Source organism: Neolamprologus multifasciatus, chromosome 1 (assembly GCF_963576455.1).
Source record: "Neolamprologus multifasciatus chromosome 1, fNeoMul1.2, whole genome shotgun sequence".
In the NCBI taxonomy this organism is placed as follows: domain Eukaryota; kingdom Metazoa; phylum Chordata; class Actinopteri; order Cichliformes; family Cichlidae; genus Neolamprologus; species Neolamprologus multifasciatus.
In genome coordinates this window covers 26,121,496-26,133,910 of record NC_140439.1, presented here as the reverse complement: position 1 = coordinate 26,133,910, position 12,415 = coordinate 26,121,496, and the positions used below count along the sequence as shown (strand labels likewise).

Genomic DNA, 12,415 nt, shown 5'->3' with positions numbered 1-12,415 from the left:
CGGATGACGATAACAAAACGTCTATCGTTTCATTTTACGCTATCGTTTGTTTCGTGGTGTCGCAAAATAAACTGTTTATGGCAATATTTTTTCATCGTTTTAATGGTCACTGTAGTGGCTATATTAATTTCTTAAAGTTCTCTCTTTCTCTTATATTTAATATAACCACACTACGGACGGACAAGCGCCTGTTTTTATGCGTTGTGGTTAGCAACAACGACGGTAACACCATCGCGTGTCCGCTTGTTTTTGTTCCACATAAACCTTACACAATAAAGCTCAAAATCCTGTTGAGACTTTTCAAAATAAACTGAATCACGTGAAAGAGCAGATTATTTACGGATGAGAATTAAAAAAGAGCCGCCAGGTGCTAAAAAATAAACCTTAGACTCAAACGTAGAACAGGCTTTTCCCCGCATCACGCCGTGTAATAAATACTCACAAAGAAAACGGCGGCCGTTACAACTTATGTCTAAAAATGTATAGTTTCATGCATCGGTTAAAACACTCGACTCCAGCTACATGACGCGCAGCTGGAAACACTTCCCGCAAGTCGAGCTGCACGAGATTCACAGAATTTACAGAAAATGTTACATTTTGTGATTTATATCGTTATCGGGACGATAGAATTCTTATATGAGATTTTGGTCATATCGCACAGCCCTAGTAAAAGTAATGAACTGGGAGAATCTTTAACAGTCATTGCATTTGGATATAAAGTAGTATTACATGTGTAAGGTTAAATATAATCTGTCTAGATGTATTATTTGTGGAATATTGAAGTAAACATTGAAACGCACACATTGGATGGTGCCTGCTTAGGATTGATTTTCTCTATTTTCACAGCTGCTCGGATTATTGTACATATTCTGGCTCTGCTTCTCTCTCACACCCTATGATGGATAGGTGTAAATCATCACAATCCTGTAGTGACAGACCAATTTCCCCAAATCTGATCTGCTTAAAGAATGCAGCTTTGACGCTCTACTCACTTGTGTCTCCTTTCCTCTCCTCTTCCACATTCCGTTTTCCCTTTTATTACACTTTTTTTCCCTTATTCCGTCTCAGATCGAGGACCATTTTACTTCACACACACATTCTCTCTCCCTACTTTTGCAGCACTGTGCTCTTTTCCCATCCCCTCCTTACCTCTATCTCCCTTCCTCCCCTTCCTGTCTCACTGGCTCGTTCCTGTGTCACATTTGAAAGCCCTGTCATATTTACTAGAGTGAAAATCCCCTTTCACCATCTGCTTAATATAATGTGCTTTTAATCCGATGGGGCATATTTTGTTTTTAAACACTTTTTATTATACTTTTCCTCAATTTGATTTGATGTGGCGCCTTGCCCAGATCTCTGCCTGTCTCTGTATGAGAGAGAGAAAGCAGGAGAGCTGTACATCTCACTGTACACTGATAGTTAAGTGTGCGCGTGTGTGTTTGGGCGCGTGCTACAGTGCATGTGTGTTGGTGACAACAGCAAGTGTCAGTAAGTGTTTGGAAGGGCTGCTGCGCACCTAATGCTAAGTGATAACACTGCTAATCTACACATGCACATAGAAAGAGAGAAGAATGCTAACCTTGATCAATGACCTTTCTTTTATAAAGGAGCCAGCCTACATTTCATAAAACTGACACTCCAGAGTAGAGCATTCTTAACAATATCAATTGAACAAGCAGTGTCAATGTGTACGTTTATGTATTGAATTTATTTTATATATTGTTATACTAATAAAATCTCTATGCGCATAGTGCAACCTTGGTTAGGTTGGTAATTTGCCACATGCAATATCTCCTATAGACTTTACCCAGGAAGAGGATGTGTACAGTACTTTCTACTCTTCGGATTTCACAGCGCATAATATGAAATAAAAAAATAATAAAATACAACAACAGAACTTAAATAAACATCAAATTTTCAGTGATTTATGTAATAAATAAATATTTTTGATATGGTTAATCAGTGGCCCACTGTGCGCTGTATGAAGTCGAGCCGTTTTAGAAATTTGAAGAACGGTTTTTACAGTAGACAACCATCCTTACAAATACAATGACATACAAAAGATAAAGGAGATGGAAAGGGAGCGAGAGAGGGCCAAACAGAAAGGTGAGGAGAGAGAGGGAGAAGGAGTGAGAGAGAGACACGGGAGACATGGTGACAGAGATAATGCCTGGCAGCAACATACTTATCAGCCAATGCTCCACAAGAAAATGACCTAAATCATCAAGATTCCCATCTGACACACACACAAACACTTCCATTGTTGCCCTGAACATGCTCCCCTTCTTTACATCTTTTTTTCATCTTTATATATAATAATAGACATTATCAAATGCAGAGTACACAAGACTCTGTATAAATCCCTTAAAATTTTGTCATTAAAGAAGTGAATAGACGAGAAACAAAAAGCATGAGGAGAACGGATGGTGAACTGAAAGTCTGCACATTGATGATTGAAAACTGGTATTTATATGAGCAGACTCAACATGATGCTCCTGAAAAGTTTGCAGTTTGAAAAGTACATAATTCTTAATCAATGGAGAGAGGCTGAGAACACCCGGCGTGTTTTGCTTCCCACTGCTTCTCCAATCACATAGGGATGCGTGTGTTATTCTCTAGACTACAGCTTTAGACCCAGTAGAATATCTCCCTAAGTCTTTCTCGCTTTTTTGTAACACTGCGTGTGAACCATGTATTTGCATCTGTCACATTTAGATTCATACTAGAATTCATGGTGTCTAAACTCTCATGCACACAATCACAGACACAGGAATATATAGACACACACTCACACTTCCTTTCCTCTGCCAGTCTTTACAGCCCAACAGCCCATCGGGCAGAATGTGTTTTAGCCATTGTCAAATTGATTGTATGTAATCAGGGGTTTATTCTGCAGCCAATGAACTGAATTACAGGTTTCCTGCCCTGACTAACACTGTAACAATTGATCTGCTCCCTGGTGTGTGTGTGTGTGTGTGTGTGTGTGTGTGTGTGTGTGTGTGTGTGTGTGTGTGTGTGTGTGTGTGTGTGTGTGTGTGTGTGTGTGTGTGTGTGCGCGCGTGCATCTTGTGTGACAGGATGGAGAGACGGAGAAGAAATGATAGGGGGTGTTTGTGTGTGAGAAGTAGAAACGACGACAGAGAGAGATTGAGACCTAAAAGGAGCAAAAAAAGAGAGGGGAAAGAGAGAGCCCAGTAGGAGGGAGAGTGGTTTAGATTGACTGTCGCTGTTGGAGTTTTTATTTTGTCTTTTATTCATTTTTGTCACTGAAAACAACTATAATCACCCACACACTGTGATTCCACACACATAAAACCCACACTGAAACAACGCATAGCTTTTTTTTCCTGAGCTCTATTTCACTGCTTTTAAACTATGCAGTTATCTTGCAGAATGCACAACATAAAACACAGGTTCAAAGTTAGACTCAAGTATTTGCTGTATGTACGTGACCGATACATGATTTCAGCCACCACAAAGCAAAAAGTGGACGTGTCATTGCTTGTAATTGCATAAGAGTGGTCACCTACGTCTTTGAAATTGCTGTGTGCAATTGTTGTGTTCCTATTTTTGCGAAAGCATATATTCACTACTGTATCAAACTGACATGGAGTTCAACAACCCTCCAAAGATAGGAGACTGTTTAAAATAGAGAGAGAGAAAGAAAAACAAACTGAACAGTATAAGTGTTGAAAAAGCAATTCAATATATTGATGAAATCATTCTATTCATTTGACTATGACAATGTAAATGTAAATGCTTTTTGCTCCTGTTCCCCTCCTTACTCCATTCTTTAATTCAATGTATTTTCTTTTATGTCTTCCACCCTTCCTTCACTTCCTCTCCCTCCCAAAGCATTGCTGGTATCATCTAGATAGAATTGTGTAAGGTTTTCTCTCACTGTTTTTTCCCCCCTTTTTGCTTATTGGACTGTGTGTTCTTATCAGCATTGAGAGCACAATGCTTGGTGTGATGGAAAGGTATTAGCCAAGCCGAGGTAGCTACATTGTCAGCACTTCTTCCTGCTCTGTCTCTGTTGCTCCCACTTCTCCTTCTTCTCTGTTTCTCTCTCCGCTTCTTCTGCTCTTCTTATTTTTAGCTGTTTTTTTTTTTTTTGCTTTTTATTTTTTGGAGATATGTTTTGTAAGCAGTAAGGCAGTGAAAGCCATCACATCTTTACACCATCCGAAGCCAAAGTTTGGCAACGTATAATTAAATGCAGCGTTGTCATTTTAAATTCCCATGACACTTGTTATGGTAATACTTTTACTCAGTAATGCTATTTCAGAGATCCGGCCCTTTAGAAACATTGACAGAAGAGCCCAGGGCAAGCAAAATAAGCAACCAGACAATCAGAGAAGTTATCAACAAACTGAGAGTTATCTGATTTGGTAGTGACAAGCCGATGTTAAAATGACTAAAAAGACTAGTTAGTTCTCTTCTCTTCTCTTCTCTTCTCTCCTGCTATTATGATCCTCAGCCCAGTAGGGGTGGGTGAAAACAGTTTAGATTTGTTTGAGGATCAGTTTGTGTTTATGGCTTCCATCTAGCGAGGTAGTTGTTCAAAGATTGTATATAATAAAGCAGTGCAAGTGCACACAGAAACACAGACTAAAGGAGCACACAGCAAACAGCACAGAGCGAGGCAGAGAGTAGTTTCTCTAATACGATGATTGTATGTTTGTCCCCGCCAGTTGTCAGACCACTGCATCACCCTACCACTGTAATGACAGCTTGTCATACTAAAGTGGCCCACCCTCTTTCAAAACACACAAAAAAGCATTTCTTTCTTCTTTCTTCCTTTCTTCCTTTCCTCCCCATGCCTCCACATATTCATCTTTTATGAGTAACTGTGCCTTCCTTCAAGTGAGAAATGAAAAAAAGAAATAGGCCTGAAAAGAGAGAGAAAATGACAGGGATCGACTTGGAAATGGATACAAGCAAAGGCGGTCATTTGTGTGTGTGTGTGTTTGTGTGTGTGCTGGTGTGGTCTCCCTCAATAAGAGACACCTAAATAGAATATTCAGTGTCTGCAAGAACTAAACAGCGACTTTGGCCGCTTTAAAAATGGTCAGTTTTATAATTCGCATTACTGCTAAAATATAAACCTAAATAAATCCGCTCAACCTCATTTGCTAATCTTTTTTGTTTGTTTGTTTGTTTACTGTTGCTTTAAAAAAAGCATTGGCGCCTTAGCCATTTTCCCTAAAATTATACAAAATATACAAAAAATACATTAAATGCAATAAGTTTGTTAGTGCAAAGTGATTATTTTATGCTATAACAACGCTACTTTTTTGCCGTACATGATGCATAGTGCTGTTTAATATAGAGCAATCAGCTTATGTGCTAATTACTTGACTATATTTGTAACTGTGTAGGTTTCAATATCACGAGCATCAAAATCTTAAAGACGGCAAAAAGAAAATGATGTTAAAACCGTTAATACCAAAATGTGATTACTTTGCTTCCTTGTGTTTTACTGTTATCATCTCATAAAACACTGCTTACATCTTTAAGCCCTGTCTGAATAAAGGCAAAGAACGGCAAACACATTCGAGCTGTTTCCACTTTATTTACATTTCTTTAAACACCTAAAAACCTAAAGAATTGATTAAAAAGAGACCCAACCCCTTCTCTCTCTTCACACTCATCTGAAGAGCAGACAAGCACAATAAGACTGCTCTTTCAGCACTGAGCCATCGCTACATAGCACCATAATTATACTGATAACATACATACATAAATGCATTCAACCTCTCGCTCGGCACAGCGCACTGGCTGTGATTTCTTAATCTTCTTTCCTCTTCTCCTCTCCTCTGCATGCGTGTCTTCTTTTTTTTATTCTTTTTTATTCCTCCCCCTTCGACTGCCATTATTTTTCATTTATAAGCACAGTTAGAGAGCGCGAGAGAGCACTGAGGGAAAAAAAGACGAGATAGAGGGAAAAGGGGGAGAAGAAACTGGAATGGAGAACGGAAAGATAGATAGATGAGAATTTGAGAGAGAAGGAAAAAAGCGCCTGAGATCTTTTGGCACTTAAACTCTTTCGCTTAATGGTACTCAGAGGGATTGACGGTCAAAAGGAGGGGCCACAAAAGAGCATAAAGAGTGAGAAAGGAGAGATTAAATCATCACCATCACATCATCTACTTAAATGGTTCTACTCTCTTTTTCTGTCACCACTGTTTTTCATCCCATAGACACAGGACACAGACATCCTCTTGCGATCTCTTTCCTTTCCATTTACACTTTTTTCTGTACCACCTGATACTGTCTATGCTTCTGCCTTTCCTTCTATATGTCTCCATAGACTCTCTTTCTATCCCTAATTTTCTCTTCCTTGATTTGTGTCCAAACCTTTCTCACAATGTCAGCCTCATTCCAAACTGAAGGCCCAACTTAGCATCAGATAAATGGATTTATAGACACTGGTGAATACCGCAAACCCACGATAAATGGAGTCACTGAATTAAAAGAACCTCCAGCAAGGGTTTAATATATGATGAAAAAGGTGAAAAGGGCCAAAGCATTCTATATCATAAATGTCAATTCACATTTGAACGGGAAAATTTCAGAGGAAAAGAGTGTTTCCTACATTACATATACATTTCTGCATATCAGTCATTTTAAAGCTGAGATGCAAATTAAAAGAAAAGGTGTTGTTTGTCAGTAGACAATCATCAGTCATTGCAGTCCTGCAACTACTCTTTTTTTCCCCATTCTGTCTGTCTTTTGCATTAGCTGTCTGCCTTTCTGTTTTCCTGTCTATATCCATTCTTCATTCCCCCACCTGAACAGCTCCCCATTCTCCAACCAGGCACTGTCTGTGTTTTATGGGTCCCTGTAGAACGGGGATCTTTTACAGGCCGACTGGACTTTAGAAGCCCCTCGTTTAGCAGCATCCTGCCTTAATTAAAAACCCCTTTTGTGCTTTCTGCCTTTAACAATGAAAGGGGAGAGAGAAGGGAGGGAGGGCAGGGTTAGAGAGACAGAGAGTAGTAATGCGTAGAGGAAGAGAAAGAGTGGGCAGAGACTGAGAAAGAGAGACAGTCAGAGATGGGAGTGAATAGAAAGTGATAGGGAGAGAGGCAGATAGATAGTAAGGTAGACAAAGGGAAGGATGGAGAGATATGGACAGAGAGAAGATAGCCGTTAATTACAACTGCCATTAACAAGACACCAGCCTCCTTAGGGAGTGGAAGAAGGAAAAGCAGGAAAGGAAGGAGGGAGATACGAAAGGGAAGGAGAATGTAAGAATAGTACTACAGTGATAGTCTGGCTCTGATTAGTGAGTTTTATTTAATACATACAAAATATGCATACATTTATTGTTTTGCATCGCGCAGCTTTTAGGAACTTTTTAGACTGTAAGCTGTGCTTGAATATGACAATGTATGTCTCTTTGTGTATGTGCTGTCTTTGGGATGACTGAGCAGCAGAGGAGCTGCTTACTGATTACCTTCATGTAGAACACGCTGCTATTGACTGGAGGGTGACGGATGATCTTGGCCCCGTGGATGGGGATGTGTTTGTGGTACTCTAGATGCCGCTCCGCTACTTTCATGAATGTGGTTTTTCCCAATGAACCACAATATATTTGTGTCATTAAATATTGCTGAATATGACTTTACATTTCTCCCTTCCCCTATGCAGTTCCTCTAACTTTCCACACTCATGATTATCTTACTTCATATTTACATTTTCCTGTAATGTTTTTTCCCCTCTTGTTCTGTCTCACTCTCTCAGGCTTCTCTGCAGAATGTCCAGTAAGGAGCGCCACCTTGAGTCCAGTTGTCCGTCCTCTTATATAAAGACTGAGCCGTCTAGTCCTGCCTCCCTGACTGATAGTCTAAACCATCACTCCCCTGGTGGCTCCAGCGACGCCTCAGGCTCATATTCGTCCACAATGAACGGTCACCCCAATGGCTTAGACTCCCCAAGCCTTTATGGCTCCAACGCAGGGCCCCTAGGACCTGCTGGCGGCCCTGGATCAAAGCGTTATGAGGACTGTTCATCAACCATTGGGGAAGATTCACAAATTAAGTGCGAGTACATGTTGAATTCCATGCCCAAGAGGTTGTGTCTCGTGTGCGGGGACATTGCGTCAGGTTACCACTATGGAGTGGCATCCTGCGAGGCCTGCAAGGCCTTCTTCAAACGCACCATCCAAGGTTGGCTTCTATTTTAACTTTGTATCTACAGTTGTCTCTGTTTCGCTTGTCTACATTTCACTCTACGTCTTGCTGTTTAAGCTCCACTATTTAGTTCAAAACTCTTGGTTTTGTTTTAATATTTTTATTAGTGGTTTAGTTCTTCCACCAGTTTTTTCATCAAAATCTGTGGTTGTGTATTGTTTAAGATTAGACTAGAATAGCTGCTTGTTTGCTTGTTTTTGTAAATCCATTTGACAGTATCTTAAAGACAGCAGTAAATAATATAAATGATATATATTAATCAAAGATAAGGAAACTTCTTAAAAATGTAAAGACGTTAGTAGGTTGGCTGCAGAGACAGCAAGGTCATATGTTTGAGGTAAGCATGATGCTCTCGATATTGACCTAAATGGTATCCTTAAAAAAGCTTTCACCTAAAAGTACCTAAAACCTTGATAAAAGTAAAGTGAATATTTATACTATTTTTAATAAAAGGAACAGACTAATCGAATTACACACACACTCAGACATGCACACACACCTGAACTAAATTCAGGACATATGATGAAAGCCTCAGGCCAGATGTAAACCCAGATTTTTTATAAGGTACACGTCTCCCTCCTCCTCTGCTAAGTGAGCCACCAGGACACCCACATAGCCTATTTCCTCTTTCCCCTTCACCCATTCTCCCCATCACACACGTTCACATTTATACATCTATCTAGGTACATAAACCAACCCCCAAAATCTACACCCACTTTTTAACCTCAACCTTGACCTTTTCTTCACGAACAGCAAAGAATAATTTTGGAGCAGTGTTTGCATTCCCAGATCTAGCTGCTTATACATCACAGGAAGCGGTTTAGCCATAAGCTTGTTGTCTGTGCGATAACGTAGCATCAGAGTCGGGTCACGAGTCATGTCTAAAGATCAAGAGTTCAGGGGTTGAAGAGAGAAAGGATAGAGAATAATCCACATGATGAGAGGAGTGCCAGGAATGAAGCACAGTATACTGTACAGGACGATTAACAACTTGATTGATGATCTTTGTGTTGTGTTTTGTTTTGAAAACTTTTGAAAACCTTTTCAAAAGGTAAACTTTTGAAAACCTTTGTGTAAGTGTTATAATCCTTCATGATTTGCTCAAGTTTTTTAAAAATAACTAACAGGCCCCATCTGTCAGCAGGACAGCCCACTTGTCAGTCAGTCTGCTACTGCAATAAGCACACTACTAGTCAGCCAGCCATCATCGATCCATTGAGTCAGTCAGTCAGTCAGTCATATCAGACAGGATTCATCTATCTGCCTTTCCATCCATCCACCTATCTGTCGGTGCTTTCTTTTACCTCTGATAAGCAGCTTTCCTAGTAAAGCCCCAGAGACAGAGAGAGACAGGAAGATGTGAGGGGGTGGAAGTCCTACATTCACAAGATGGTCACCACTACCTGGAAATGACCTGTATGTGTTTATTATAGGATGAGATCAGGACACGGTGCAGCCCTGACAAATAGATTAGAGCACACGCGTGTGACGACAAAGGCAGAGACATACATACACACACCTAAACTCACAGAAGCTCAGTCAAACAAAGACATCAACACGCATATAGCCATGGAATATTTATGTGGATAGGTTTCACCCTTAATTCATCTGTCACTGCGGTGGTGTCAAATAGTTGATGAACTCTATGTCTCATTTCATTTATTGGTTTGTTAAAGATTAGGATAGAACGCAGCTACAGATTAAGTACAATATTCCAGATAACATATAGATAATGATGCTGTTTTGACTGGAAAACCTCATTTTAGTGTGACATTAAATAGCTTGAAAGCAATGACATGTCCCTTTCTCTTCTAATTTCATTGTTTTTTTTGTTTTTATATATTTGCAACACACCATTTTCCTGTTGCAGATTGTTACACATTATAAAAAAGTGAAAATTAGAATCTGTGGATAGAGTTGTACTTGAGGGAAAATATGGAAAGCCATATTTAAAACATGCTCAATTATACATATTTAACAACACTTCTTGTTCAAACCTTAAAGGTTGAATAACTAACTACTTTAATTATTATTTTACTTTTTAAAATTGTAATGGTAATGTAATATTTTACCTTATTATTGTGCTATAGCACTACTGTTAATGATTTGTTGCATACTGAGCTTTCTTGGATCCAGTGGACCAATTGGGTCATGATATTATCTTTGGCTACCACACACAGCAACTCATCCTCAGATACTGTGGATGTTCTGCTTCTGCGTGTGGGCTTCTGTTCATCCAAATGCAAGTTTATGTGCACGTCTGTGCACATATTCCTATGCATGGTTGTGTGTTAGTGTGTGCGTCCTGGCAGGAAAGCAGGGCCAGCCTCAGATGGGCAGCAGCAGACATATTGGTATGTTTCAACCCATTAGCCAATAAAACCGCAGGTAATCACCAAAAAAACACCTCCAGCTGGACAGGGAGGAGAGCATGGGGTGGGAGAGGAAAGGAGAAGAGCGGAGAGAAGAGGTACAGATAAAGAATAAGTTGAGACAAGGAATGAGAGAAAAGGAGGAAAGGGGAGGGTGGACTGGGCACATGGATGTAGGAAGGAATTAGGGGTATGTGCGTGCTGGCACGTTTGTGCATGTGTGTGTCGCAGCGTGGAGGAAGTGGCTCTGGCAGCTGCTGTTTCTGTGGCGTCAGTCCAGCGACACCTGACAACCTGCATCTATCACTCCCTTATTGAGAGAGGGGGGTAAAGGGGAGTGAAGAGGAGGGCAAAGTATGGAAAAGGGAGGTATAGGGCAATGAAATGGAAAGAGAGAACCAACAAGAGTGGAAAAAGAAAGGCGGTGGAGAGCACGAAAGAGCAAGATGAAAAAGGGGATAGTGATGTTCACACAAAGAGCAGTCAAAATGTGCAGTAAAAATGTCAGGTGGGAGACTAAAGAGAAATCGTTAGGGTAGTATTAAGTATTACCCATATTGACTTAAAGATGTTTATTCAGTAGTAGACACATTTCTCAATAGTTCAGGAGGCATAAATACATATTTGTGTTTTCTTTTTTTAAATGAATATTACAAAATCCATACTTTGTGCAGGAGTTGCATTGTAGTGAATTCAAATTTGACTGAGAACCCTTATCCATTTTTAACTCTGCTCTGCCTTCTACCCATATTTTCTGTTCCTTATTCTATAAAAAGCCAAAGTGCCAAGGCAAAAGGTATATGAGAAAGGGAGGTTATAGGTATCAGGCTAGGAGAGGCAAAAGAGATACAGCATAGGGGATGGCAAGCCAAAACACACAGTAACATTCACATTACATGATCGGTACAATAGTGATCAATTGTCATGCAGCAGGGTGGACATACCAACATCTCAAAAGAGATTGCAGGGGATTTAAGGCCCTCGTATATACCCCGTCATTCACATAAACACACACATACAAACTCACCTTTTTTACACAGGAGCCTCCAAGACCCTCTCTGATCTAAGCTTACTCCTGTGCACTGTAAGACACATAAAGAGAGAAATAAAGGCACACGTGCACAGAGAGGAGTGAAATTCTGTTATAAACCTTTCAAATGTAATTCCTGCCCTATACACCTACTCTGATGCATATGTGTCTGAGCGTGCAAAGGGATTCAGGATACAGTGCATGTTTATTTATCACATGAGATGTAACAGACACATTTGAATGTGTATGAATTAGACTGATCTAAACTACATTTTCATAAATATGTGTATTACTAAAGTCCACAGACTTTTTTTTCTAGGTATTGTTGCAGTCAGGTACTGTAATCTGAAGTCTCACAGATGTTTCTGTCTTGGCTGTCACTTTAATCAATAAATTATATGGGTTTTTGTTATTGCCTGTTAACACTTACCTTCACAGTAGCAATCAGCATGTGTAGCTGTTAACATTTTTCATCACAGTGAGGGTTTTAAATATTTATTCTTAATGCTGCCAGCTGTATAAGTGGCTCTTTGCTGCAGTTAACAATTTAGCAGCCCTTGCTAGTTTTCTTGAAATGGCAAGGCCCATTAATGCATTCAGATTCTGTTTCATTAGCACATTTAGCCTTAGTGTCCTTCTTAATTGCTGAATTATTCTACTCCTCATGTATCATCAGCATGTAAAGCTCGTGTATAAGCTAACTAGTCCCACATATAGTGTCCATTAGACTGTAAAGGTTCCCTCAGCATTTAGCATGTTTAGCCTTTACTTTAACTAACAAGGCCAATTAATGGGTGTCTTGTTACCCATTAAGA

General features: G+C 39.8%; 1 protein-coding gene across 10 annotated transcripts in view; it reads left to right on the top strand.

Moving 5' to 3' along the window:
- esrrga (estrogen-related receptor gamma a) overlaps positions 1-12,415 on the top strand; it is a 157,273-nt gene that overhangs the window by 98,441 nt on the left and 46,417 nt on the right. For all 10 annotated transcript variants that reach the window (XM_085175442.1, XM_085175368.1, XM_085175496.1 and 7 more), the window contains one exon: positions 7,750-8,174. In XM_085175442.1, coding sequence (XP_085031568.1) covers positions 7,750-8,174 — 425 coding nt within the window. The remainder of the gene's footprint in view (positions 1-7,749; positions 8,175-12,415) is intronic.